At 36.7% G+C, this 13,891-nt stretch overlaps 1 protein-coding gene across 1 annotated transcript in view; it reads right to left on the bottom strand.

Annotated features, from left to right (window-relative positions):
• Nucleotides 1-13,891, bottom strand: part of LOC138711104 (piezo-type mechanosensitive ion channel component-like) — a 99,258-nt gene that overhangs the window by 26,329 nt on the left and 59,038 nt on the right. Inside the window, exons 31-36 of the mRNA XM_069842428.1 lie at nucleotides 9,336-9,416; nucleotides 8,299-8,536; nucleotides 6,659-6,825; nucleotides 4,738-4,915; nucleotides 2,994-3,118; nucleotides 850-1,000 (exon numbers count right to left, since the gene is read on the bottom strand). Of these exons, the coding sequence (XP_069698529.1) occupies nucleotides 850-1,000; nucleotides 2,994-3,118; nucleotides 4,738-4,915; nucleotides 6,659-6,825; nucleotides 8,299-8,536; nucleotides 9,336-9,416 (940 nt within the window). The remainder of the gene's footprint in view (nucleotides 1-849; nucleotides 1,001-2,993; nucleotides 3,119-4,737; nucleotides 4,916-6,658; nucleotides 6,826-8,298; nucleotides 8,537-9,335; nucleotides 9,417-13,891) is intronic.

Here is a 13,891-nt window from a genome sequence, read left to right as displayed (position 1 = left end):
TATGATTCCAATTATAAGTAAGTGTCTAGTTAAGAAATCATATTCTGATGTATGTCCTATAGGAGTTTTGTAGAAATCAATTCCTCCTAATAATACTATGCTCAAAAAGTTTCCAAACATCTGTAAGGTTATTTGGAAATACCAGAATACTAAACTATACGTACAGAAGTAAAAAATCATCACACTAACATACGAAAACAAAAACACACATAAAATTGCAACCTCATTCAACAAATTAAACTACAACATCGCATACAGAACAAATAACACTCTAAAAAAACATCTCAACACACAAACAACACAAACAAACAAATACAACCACACAGGCGTATACAAACTCAAATGTAACACCTGCAACAACTTCTACATAGGACAGACAGGCAGATCATTTCAAACACGTTACAAAGAACACATCACAGCAATAACAAAATTACAAAACACCTCCACATATGCAGAACACATCACAAATACCAACCACATCTACAGAGACATCAACACAGACATGGAAATACTGCACATCCAACCAAAAAGCCAGAATCTCAACACACTAGAACAATATGAAATATACAGACACACAAAAACACACCCCAACGATATTCTCAACACACAACTCAATTTCAAAACACAAACACTGTTTGACTCTACACTACGAACGCACCCACACAGGAAACAAGAGGCGCCAAGACCAACAACGACCAGTTCCGAAGATGACAGAAAATAGGTCGAAACATGTTAATAAGGTACGTTAAAATTTAACACAAGAAAGTTCTTATCATACATATTCCGAAATGATACAGTGTTAAAAGTTGTGTAATCAAGATGTAAAAAATCAATTTCAATAAGACTTACCCCAAATGCAGAATAGCCAAAGATGGTTAGCACGAAGTTGAAAAGTTCACAGAAGAACATAAAGGCATAAACATCAACTGCACCATGCGAAGGAGGGTGAAGAAGCATGGAGAAGAATTCTGAGACTGGCGAACAATATTCCTTAACCAACCTGTAATCATAAATCACATACTGCAATTAGCTGCTATAACTGACATGCTTACAAATAATTCCTTGGGAAAATATTTCGAAATAACATGGCTACCAGCAAAAACTTTCTGTTTTGGTCAAATGTTATGTTCGGCTTTCAACATGTGATCTTTAAGACTCAATTGAAAACAGATTCCTCAACGACAGCTGAAGAGAGCACTGTCCTTGCAGTGAAATCATCCATTAGAATCCTCGCAAATAAGTTCTATTAGCCTACCGAAATTACCTGCTGCCACACGAGCCGAACAAAGCATTGTTATCACAGTCAAATAATCCCTTGACTCCCTCATTTGGGCAATCTCCTGCTGGAAAAGCCTTCCACTAGATAAGCCATAGTGAAACTGTCAGGTGGACCTTCCTGATTGACAAATTCTCTGAATTTTGAAACAATCAAAGCTATTATGATTTTTCTATATTTCAGGAAGATCTGAGCTTCTTTTAGAGGCAATTTTCTGTTTGTGATTAAGATAGTATATTAGCATATCTTAATATATAAAAGTGAATGTATGTATTGTGACAGCCACGTCGAGGCTCGATCACGCATCCCGCAGAGGGCGGGGCGCAAGAGAAAACGTGGCGAAGAAGGCTGCAGCCGCTCGGGTCTGGAGGGGCGCGATGTAAGGGGAACGATGGCACTCTAGTCCGCGGCAGAGAGGGGGGAGTATGTGCCTGCGACTGAGGGGGGAAATCCAGAGAAGTTTCAGGAAGCGTCATCCTCTCAAGATTGTTCGCGAAATCGTAGCTTCTCGAAACTATGGTTTGGTTATAAAAGAAGAGAGGCAAGTGAGCTGGAGCAGTTGTTGTTGTTATAGTCGGTGGACAGCAAGCCAGCCAGTCTTGTGTAGCAGTGAAGCCAGCTTCGAGACCGGAGTTCGACTTGAGTGTGTCCGCAGCTGTGTGAGCGTCCGAAGTCCTGAGTTTGAGTGCAGTGGATCACAGTTGGGGGACCTGAGTTCGAAGTTCAGTGGACTGTCTCTGAAGGTCTGGGGTTCGAGATACTGTGAACTCGAGTGACTGAGCTAGAAAAATTGGCCATGGCAAACGAACTGTGAACTGAGAACTGACAGTTCTGATTTGTAAATAGTGCTTTGTGAACATTAGTTAAGATTAGCAGTACATTGTTGTTCTCAATAATCCAAGTAAATTGTCATTGTCGTCTGTGGAGTGCAATAACAAATACTGTGTTACTGTGTGTTACTGTGTGGAGTGGAAATCCCATTGTTGACGGGAGTGTTTACCTTCAATTATAGAAAGTAATTATTGTTGTTTTGAATAGAAGTTACATTCTTGTTTTGAATTAAAGTTACAGTATATATGTATGTATGTATGTATGTATGTATGTATGTATGTATGTATGTATGTATGTATGTATGTATGTATGTATGCATGTATGTTCTCTATACAAATCTACATACTTTGACCGATATGTCCCAAAGTTTGCACATTTAATCTTCATAACCAGGAGAAAAGCACAGGCTACATTAAAATTGTGCAAATGGACGTTAAATTAATTAAAATATTCATGTATTCATGTGTATTCAAATATTCATGTATAATATTAAAATGCAAAATCTTCTACACTCAATTGTTCTTTATTATTGTCTGTTGTATTCAACATTGACTTTCACGAGGCCACGCAACAGCAGCAATAGAAACAACATAGAATGAAGCAGCAGCAACAACAGAAACAGCGTACCAGTGATGAAAGAGCAAGAGCAACAATGTACCACTAATGACGTAGAAGCAATAGATGATGAAGCAGTCAGCAATGTACGAATATTAGTGATGAAACAACAGCAACAACTTCCTAGTAATGAAGAGGCAATAGCGATCAACAGTGGCTGGCTTCATAATGACAACAATCTGATCGGTCTTGATCTTTCAATAGACTAATAATTAGCAACTCACAGACTAAAAGCAGCAGAGACATACTTGATAGTGATTTGAGTACATACCCCAATGCCACAGAGAAACTCAAATTCTTTTTCAAGTCTTCTTCTTTCATGCGGAGGAGAATCTTTTTCTTAGAATTGCTCCTTATTGGTTCAGGAATTAAATCAGAGCTCAAATGTGATAGTATCTGTAGGGAAAAAAACCTTCTACAGGCTTACAATCTAAAATGAAGAACATAGAATTTGATTAAAATCAAACCTGAAAGTTACTTTGGAGCAAATGTTGCTGTTTTCGTTGTGTCTGTAGTGTCAGTTATTTGGACTGAATTTCACTTCACAATAGTCAGCAATCAAGTTTGAAAGCAATTTTATAGAACAGTGATAGTATTCGGAGGCCACATTTCCAGTTACTTTGAACTACGAAGTTAGAATAAGTCAATAATCATATAACTTCGCATTTCTTCATTACACAGGAAACTGTATTTGTAAAAAAAAAAAAAAAATTGTAAACCAGCAAACATAGAATATTCAGCTCTAAAAGGGTACATTCTATGCAGAAAGAACTGGGTTTCTGGCTGCTACTCAAGATAGAATGCTCATCATTATGAATATCAAGGACTGAATCTTTTTAAAGATTTGAAGTTGTCTTCCCACTCTTCTGGTTCCTAGGGCTTGTAATTGAAGCAGCAAGGTATAATACTAGAAACTTCTTCAAATTTGTATTTGACCATCATCATCATCATCATCATCATCATCATCATCATCATCATCATCATCATCATCATCATCATCATCATCGTTAGATTTCTGGATTTCAGCATTTCTTATAATATAAATATTTTCTTATTGAAATACTGAAGGTACCAGTAGTTGATTTAAAATTGAAGAGCACAGGGTAAAAACTTGATAAGTCCAAAATTATAGATTTTCTGTTTTAGATGTCATGTAATAGCTCAGGTAGTGTAGATTTGTGTACAGAATAAGAACTTCATTAGCCCAAAGAAATTTGAAGAATGATAACCCAAAGACAATAGAATATAATGGGTCTTCAAATTTTTAACTTGCTCTCCTGTAAAACCAGTAAAACGTGACTAATCAGGTTTTTCCCTTGTAGTCTTCATAATGATATTGCCATATATTTGTTACTCTGTCATTTTCATTTATACTAGGCCTATCTGTTATTTATCTATTTTTCATTTCTTTATTTTGTTTTTTTTATTTATATTTACATGTGTCTTGTATTACATCTGTATTTATCTGTTTTTTCATTTGCATTTATACTTGTATCTTATATTTATATCTGTACTTATCTTTTTTATGTTCTTTTTTCCATTTTTTTATTTTATAAGCAACTATTAGTACTGCCTATTGTAATTGGGGCCTTGCCCTGCTACAGACAAATAAATAATAATCAAGTTTTCAAGAATACAGGCCATTGTTGACCTGTTCCTGAATTCTGTCTTGATTGACCGATTAAATGAGGACTGGATTCGTGACGGATTCTCGATCCTTTAGGCCCATTCTACGCTCTATATACGATGATAGTCTAAGTCCGATGGATGGCCTGGGTGTTATTCGTGAATCCGACACTGACAGGTGGACCGTCCTTCCTGGGTCATGCAGGTAAGTTCCCATCAGTTACTGATAAGCCCGGTGTCCCAAACCCTTAGAATCTAGATCAGCACCGGAAACCCGTACCTCAGACATAACCCAGTCTATATCATCTGTATTTTAATCCTGTGATTGTAAAGTGTTCTTATTTTTTTCAAGCCTACAAGCTTCATAAGAGAACTATCCTTATTCTTACCATTTTTGAGGAACTTTCATGCCCTCGTGATATTAAGGGCATAACTTCTTTGCTCTCTGTAGTTTTATGTTTTTCCAATGGATGGAGGCCTTCTTCATCCAGAGAGAATTCCTGATCATCATGTTCAAGATCAATTTCATACTTTGAAAGCCAAAGACCCAGAGACTTCAACATTGACCTGTGAAAGTACCGGTACTTAGAAATTAATTAAATACATCTCCAAGAAAATTATTAAATAAAATAAAACAATAATGAATATTCTTCAGATTTCATATATAGGAGAAATAAATCACATTCATGTTATTATCTATTCTTTGTATTATGTATTACAAAAATATGACCCCCCCCCCCGAGTGATCTACTGCTCTATTTGGGGCAATACATACAAATTAAGATGTGACACTAACCTGTATATCACTAATGAAAAGTTATATTTGTTAAATCAATAAAGTGAGTCAGTTTCAGAAAAACGAATGAGATATGATCAACGATCAAGAAGAACTTGATTGTCCATCAGTTTCATTTTAGAAAGAACAATCAGTATTTCGTCGTTGTTCCTGCAATAACTACTATGTGCAAAATATACAATTTTTCAGTAGGAGAAAAAAACATTTATTCATCCTATGGCAGCCGTACATAGGGGATTGTGAATTCTTACATTTTCGAAACAAAGAAATATAATTACATATAGGAGATTTTATTATTTGCTGTATCACTATTAATTTATTTAATAGAGCAAAAATCTGAAAACCGATAAATATGTCACACAAGAGTTATTACAGGAATGATGATTTGATTGGAAATCGATCTTCCATCAGATTTGATCAACAGATTTTTGCTGATTTGATTGGTCATTGATCAAATGTACAGTACGGTATGTTGTTTATAGTGCAGTTATAGTAATTTATATAGGAAATAAATAGTTAAAGTAGGTAGTTACACTGTTATAAAATGACCTAATAGGTGATCTAATATATTCTTCTGGTGAAGAAATTATAAAAAATACGAACAAATATTCGGTAAATTTAATATCCATAAGTGATGTCTGAAGTTGTATGGTGAATGACGTCATGATTTCTGACCTCACCGAAAAATATTTCGTTTTACTACATCAACCAAACACCATCCGTATTCTTATTTTCTATTACTTTCATAAAGCCCTATACGATGTTTAATAAGAGGGCTCTATTATTATCAAAAAAAATTCGGCCCCTCACGTTTTTAGTTCAGTTCATTTCTTTTGCTTCATTCTGTAGTCTATACAGATGCAATCTGGCTGTTTTACTTATACAAAAACAACAAAACGGCAAAGCATTAATTTGTTTTCTTGATCAGCATCCTCTCAATGTATTCGTTTCTCCTCTCTTACAGAGCATAAAATTTGGCCATGATTGCCAAACAGCGCTGATGTCAAATGTATTTCTTTCTTAAATTGGCAATTAGTAAATCAAGGCAAGTTGATTGGAGATTCATTTTTGTGCAACACAATGAACAATCAAATAAATCAGACATCAACTGATTAGTGATCATGATCAGGGACTGATTTGATTTGTATTTCTGCAACTGGGCCTACGTTAAAAAGTTATTAATTTAGCAAATTTAACTGATCAGTAGTGACATGCCACAATAAGCTACTTTCAAAGTCCTTCCCTGTTTACCAGTTCATAATAATTCTTTCACTCACGAAATTTAGTTTCTGCAGATGACAGCATTGTTAAATATAAGTAAATAACACAAATTGATTTATCGTGCCGAATGAAAAAGAAAGCAACAATGCATTATCGAGAAGAGATAATACTTGCACTACAAAAGTCCAAGCTTCACCTCATGAAATTAATTTATGCAGCACATTATTTTCAAATATTTTTCAATGTGCATTGACAAATAAAATTTAGGATACAGAAATATAATGTAAATGTACCTGTGAAAAAATATCATTAACAGTAGAATCAGATCACTTAATAAATTCAGTTTTTTCGTCTCAAAACCTATTATGCGTATGGGATATAATGGGCTCTTTTCCCGGTCATAGTCATATGTCCAGAGTAGAAAGCGAATATGAAAGAGCCATTTCAGCACTATGATCACCTACAAATAACAAAAATGGAAGTAAAAATTATAAGTATTCATTTTCTCATAATTAGTCTACAGATGCAAGAATTACTTATTACATAATACTGATAGCAATACTGAAAGTTACATAGCCAGTGCTGGTAACTGATAACAGACAACATTTTTAGTGAAGTGGATAAAAAATTATTATTATTATTATTTTTTTTTTATCCAATGCCACCAGGTTGTCTTTTCGACATTTCTGGTCTTCTCTCCTGGCCGTGGCTTAATTGTAATCCACTTCTGAGGTTGGGGTGCCTGGAAGATGGAGTTACATTACTCCGATGATGTGATAGGATGATTATGATAATGTGGTGCCAGGAGAGGTCTTAAATCTAAACTTAACCTAAATTCCAGACCATGGACGAACACAGGAATAATCCCCCTTTAAGGAAAAATTCCGAAAAATTCCTGTGCTCTAACTGGGAATCGAACCCGAGACCTCATGAACTATAGCCATAAGCTCTGACCACTAGACCATGAGGCTGAAGGCTAATTATTTAAAGCGCAATTATATACATATATCCCAATATTAGTGTACAGAAAAGTAAAGTTTTTGCAGAGAAATACAATCTCCCTATTTTCTCTATTTCTATAAGGGCTAGAGACATTGTTAAGTTTACAAAACAATTTGCGGAAATATATTCATTCATTTATAGTTTTCTGCCCACGGGCAGAACAGATAATACCTATATTATAGACATATAGATAATATCTATATTATTTTGCGTGGGGGGGGGGGGGTGCATGCGTGTGTGTGGAAGAATATTTATGACTAACTGAAGCTTTTTTTGTACTCCATTTCCATGTTGAATAAGGATATTTAAGCTTACGTTTGAAAAATTCATCACACAGATACCTTTAACCCCTAAAATGTTTGTCTAAAGAAATATATGATTTAAAAGCACAATAATTACTGTACATAAATAATATTTAATGATTCTGACAAAACCATTTTTGGATCAATAATATCTGTACCATTTCATTCATCATATTATGACCTATTTAGGAAACAAAATTATGAAATAAATATTTTGTACGATTTTCAATAAACGGCCATCTTGTGTATGCTCTTTTTTTTTAAAACAGATCTATTCCATGTTGGCGTTTATATTTAACGTGTACAATTTCCGAACGAATTAACTTGATGCAGAATATGAACAGAATAAAATACTGATGCTTTGGAGGAAATATTTGTACACAGATGATGAAGAGACAGACAGACAAACAGACAGCATGTCATAAGTGTATATTTTGAAATCTATTTTATAGCATCACAATTACTTAATTTATTTAATAAGAAAATAAATGTAAGAAAATTAAAGCAGAGTTTTTAGAATGATACCGGTAGGGCCTATTCATAAATTCACTCCTTGAAGTTCTTTTTACTATTATTACCAAAATTTTTCTATAGGCTACTACGATATGTTCTCAAAACAAGTATGGTACCTCACTATAGACGATCACAGTTACCCAGAAGGTGACAGAAGGTCTTGGTAAAGATAAAGTCCCCCAAAGCAAGACCATCAATGGAAGTGGAAGTGACAAAATAGATGCAGACTCCATATGGTACCAGAATATGATGACATAGCATATCAAGTCTGTGTGCGCCTGGAACGCCATCCACAAAGCAAGGAGTAGCTTCCAGATGGTCATATGCTGCTCTGTCTTAATCTCATGCGATTCACTATAACAAAAAAATTTCACACAAAAAGTTTCTGAGAATTCAATTGCAATATGGGCAACAGCCATGAGATTGTCACACGTTGGTTAATCATGGCAAGCAAAAGAACAAGGGATTTCTTGTTGTAGAAACCCTGGGTACATTTTTTGTTTTAAAGAAGAAGAGAAACTCATCAAATCTACATAGAAAGATAAGAGTAGCTATGGAGAACTTCATATCTTTACCCCATTCTCAAGATACTTATTAATGGAGAAAGATTCGTTCTGGCACCAGGAATCGAATCCAGGACCCTCAGCTTGGCGCACTGAGTGCTCTTACCATCTGAGCTACACCAGGATCCGATACAAAGGAGGAGAGTTCGGTCAGCGCTGTGGATCAGATCCTGGCGTAACTCAGGTGGTAAGAGCACTCAGCATGCCAAGCTGAGGGTCCTGGGTTCCATTCCAGTGCCGAAACGAATTTTTCTCCATTAATAAGTATCTACGTGATGACTACATAAAGTTATTGATTACATAATACTCAATAGGACAGCGAGGTCCTCAAATAAGAATATACCATTCTGAGGAGTTTCCATATAAGTTCAAAAATTAGGGCTACACAAGAATGACAGTGGAGACTTTTGATTACATGGTCTTAAAATTCCTTTTGGTTTGGCCTGTGTATTTTATGTCACAACTTTTGCAGTTCAGCAAATAGGCCTATAATAAAATACCTTATAGAGGACATAAAGTGCTACCCTCTTAACTCATCACAAGATATAAAATGCTTTCGAGATGTGATATTTGTAATTTTTCATTGTCACCTTGGTGATATATTCTCCCATTCTTTCTTAGATTTGTTTTCTTCATCTTCTTCACCTTCTTTAGTTTTGGCCGTCTTTAACCTGTTAATGAAGATAAAGTATGTCATTGATTATCGCAAATTTTAGATATAATCTAGTAATGCCATACCAACTGTTTTATATATATATATATATATATATATATATATATATATATTTTATTAGGTTATTTTACGACGCTTTATCAACATCTAAGGTTATTTAGCGTCTGAATGAGATGAAGATGATAATGCCGGTGAAATGAGGCCGGGGTCCAACACCGAAAGTTACCCAGCATTTGCTCATATTGGGTTGAGGGAAAACCCCGGAAAAAACCTCAGCCAGGTAACTTGCCCCGACCGGGAATCGAACCCGGGCCACCTGGTTTCTCGGCCAGACACGCTGACCGTTACTCCACAGGTGTGGACTATATACATATATATATATATATATATATATATATATATATATATATATATATATATATATATTTGATTTAGAATGAAATCCTTCAAAACTCTCTTATCAATAAAACAAATATAAAAAATATAAACATTTTTATTAACCATAATTTTCCCTAGAAAAATAAATGAGGTACTGTACGTCTCTTTAAGACCAGATAATTATTATGTGAATAAATTATTTCCTTACTAGGAAGCAGAAACTTAACTGTTGGCCGATGCACTTCCATGCACTGGTTACGAGAAAAGTGTGTTATTGGTGAGCAAAAAAGCAGCATTGTTATCAGCAACTGCATCGTAATTTCAGCTTATCTTGATATTTGTGGAAGCCAAGACAAAATTAGGTGTTGTATGTCTGCATTTTTAAAGGCAATGCAGCAAATAATGCATTTCTTAACATTGTGACACAAAGGAGACCAGTTTAGCATCTCCTTGTTTGATTTGGGCGAATAAATGACTTTGAATTGTTTATAATCAATAATATTTTACAATAATAGTTTGATGGTTGTCGGTGCACTGGTAACATGCTGTAACTGTAACTGGTGCATGGGAGCTCATCAGCCAATAATCAAGTTGCCTCATCGTAGTGAGGAAATGAAATGGGCAACCCAGTCTTCAAACTCATGGTTTTAGGAGAAATTAATTATTTTCACGTAGAATTATTTCTACTTTTCGTTGCGAATATTTCAAATCCAAACAGCTTCAATGCTAAGCAAGTTGCCCACTATCCTTTGTGAAGAACACTTCCTTGCAGGTACCAGCACTTAAGTAGTAGCAGGATTAGAATCCCATTTCATAAGTGTATTTGTTACACATGAGTGAACTATTGTAAGCTCTACATTGTTCAACTTTCCAGCCACTTTGAAATGCCGATTTTCGTAACAGAAAAATAATATTAAAAAATAATTATAATATTGTATACAGGGTGATTCAAAAGTCGCGCGACATAGGACATCTCCTTTATTAGTGTAAGTACAAAAAATAGTTTCAAATAAATGTTTTAGATATTGGTACGTGTAATTCATGTGCAAAATTAAAAAAAAATCGTAAGAGCCATTTTTGAGAAAATTGCAACAAACATGTTCGCGTTTCAAGTAAAGTACCAGCTTGGTTAGGGAAAACGCACTTAAAACTGAGGTGTCACATCTCTGGAGCGTACGAAACTTAAATTAGAAATGTGGTTGGGGTCGCGCGCCATAATTAATAAATTGTGTTTTTTGTGTAGACAGGTGAGTAAGTGCTAGTTTCACCAGTGAACCAGGTAGTAACAGACAATGTACACAATTCCTGAAAGAGTGAAAATGGTTCTCATCCATGCGGGAGGCCTGAGTCTATGGGAAGCAGCAGAAGAATATCACAGATGGCATCCAGATCAACTTACCCCACATCACGGAAGCATTGGTCATTTAATGGAACGGTTCAAGACAGCAGGCAGTATCCACGACAAAAAACGTTCAGGGCAGCCTCGTGCAGCAACAGGGGATCCAAACGAAGCTAGTGTACTAGCTAAGCTGGTAGTCAGTCCATCACGGTCAACCAGGGAAATGGTGCAAGAATGTGGCACCAGTCAAGTGTCCGTGTCCAGGATACTATCCGTCAATCATTTCTATCCCTATCAAATGCACTTTGTGCGGGAATTGCATGTGGATGACACAGATATGCGGGTGCAGTTCTGTGAGTAGTTTCTTGAACGACGAACGCACCAGCCAAACCTTGAAGCTGATATTTGTTGGAGCGATGAGGTCTGTTTCCATTTGAACGGAACAGTGAATCGACATAACGCTGTGTACTGGGCAACCAAGAACCCCCACATAGCTGTAGAGGCTCATAATCAGTTTAACCCAAGATTAAATGTGTGGTGTGGCATACACGGGGATGTTGTCATCGGTCCCGTGTTTCTGAACAACAAGCTCACTGCTCCACTTTACAGATAGAATCTCGAGGCTACACTGCTGCCCTACTTGGATGATCTGCCCCTAGAAAGAAGATGTGGGTTTTTCTTTCAGCAGGATGGAACACTACCGCATTTCAGATTGACAGTCCGCGAATTGCTGAATGAAGTTATCCCTGTGCGTTGGATCGATCGCAGGGATCCAGTGGAATGGCCGCCTATAGCGCCAGATTTAACGCCACTTGACTTTTTTCTCTGGGGACATCTCAAGTCTGTAATTTACAGCAACAGGCCCCGAAAACTGGATGAACTGCTGGGACAGGAGAGAATGTGCACAAATAACACTTGCAGCAGTGGATTAATCTTGCACAGGATAGGGACCGATGGCGGGCTTATGTGAGGGCGGCAATGAACCTTCGGGTTCCTTAAAAGCCATTTGTAAGTAATGTGCGGAGCAGTTACCTCAACCGTGTATGGATGTGCCGTCAACAAAATGGCCACCAATTTGAACACTTACTCCATTAGTGTGCATGAGGAACAATTACACAGGTCGTGAAAGTTCAAGAGTTAAAAAATGTTTCAGTTTGTCATTGTGACTCTCAACTCACTCACCCGTGAACACAAAAAGCACAATTTATTAATTACAGTGCGCGACTCAAACCACATTTCTTATTTAAGTTTCGTACCCTCCAGAGATGTGGCACCTAAGTTTTGGATGCGTTTTCCCTAACCAAGCTGGTACTTTACTTGAAACGCGAACATGTTTGTTGCAATTTTCTCAAAAATGGCTCTTACGACTTTCTTTAAATTTTGCACATGAACTACACGTATCAATATCTAAAACATTTATTTGAAACTATTTTTTGTACTTACACTAATAACGGAGATGTCCTATGTCGCGCGACTTTTGAATCACCCTGTATATAGAACAGAAGGGGTAACATTAGTAGCAAAAGAACTAGCTAGATATAGAATAGACTTTGTGGGAGTACAAGAGGTTAGGTTAGATGGGAATGGCATAACACAAATAGGAGATTATTTGTTGTATTATGGGGAAGGAAATGATAATCACCAATTAGGAACAGGATTCTTTGTTCATAAAATAATAAAATCAGCAGTAAAAGAGATCGAATTTATCAGTGACAGGTTATCGTATTTAGTACTTAAGGGTAAATGGTGCGATATTGTAATTATAAATTCTCATGCCCCTACAGAAGAGGAAGATGATCATATAAAGGATAGCTTCTATGAGGAACTGGAACATATTGTAACTTTTATTACAAAACAAGAATGTAACTTTTATTCAAAGCAACAATAATCACTTGCTATAATTGACTGTAAACACTCCCGTCAACAATGGGATTTGCACTCCACACAGTAACACAGTATTCGTTATTGCACTCCACAGACGACAATGACAATTTACTTGAATTATTGAGAACAACAATGTACTGCTAATTTTAACTAATTTCACAAAGCACTATTTAAAAATCAGAACTGTCAGTTCTCAGTTCACAGTTCACAGTTCGTTTGCCTTGGCTAGTTCTTCTAGCTCAGTCACTAGAGTTCACAGTATCTCGAACCCCAGACCTTCAGAGACAATCTGCTGTACTTCGAACTCAGGTCCCCCAACTGCGGTTCACTGCACTCAAACTCAGGACTTTCGACTCCACAGTTACGGACACAACTCAAGTCGAACTCCGGTCTCGAAGCTGGCTTCACTGCTACACAAGGCTGGCTGGCTTGCTGTCTAACGACTACAACAAGAACTGCTCCTCAAGTTCACTCACGTGTCGTAATTTATAACCAAACCATAGCTACGAGAATGTACGATTTCGCGAACAATCTTCAGATACCGAGAGGATGACGCCTATCCAGACTTCTCTGGATTTCTCCCCTCAGTCACCAGCTGCTTACTTCCCCCTCACCCTTCGTCATGTCCGCACCTCCACCTCGCGCCCCCTCTTACGTCTGTCTCCTCCAGACCCGAGAGGCCGCAACCTTCTTCACCGCGTTTTCTCGTGCGCCCCCGACCTCTGTGGGGCGCGATCGACTCCCGACTGTCACAATACTTTTGATCAGTTATCTAGATATCACATGAAAATTTTATTGGGGCATTTCAATGCTAAACTAGGACGAGAGGATATTTTTAAACGGACTATTGGAAAAGAGAGCCTACACATAAC

Source organism: Periplaneta americana, chromosome 12 (assembly GCF_040183065.1).
Source record: "Periplaneta americana isolate PAMFEO1 chromosome 12, P.americana_PAMFEO1_priV1, whole genome shotgun sequence".
Classification (NCBI taxonomy): Eukaryota; Metazoa; Arthropoda; class Insecta; order Blattodea; family Blattidae; genus Periplaneta; species Periplaneta americana.
Note: the sequence above shows the minus strand (reverse complement) of the source record. Positions and strands in the feature narration are given on the sequence as shown.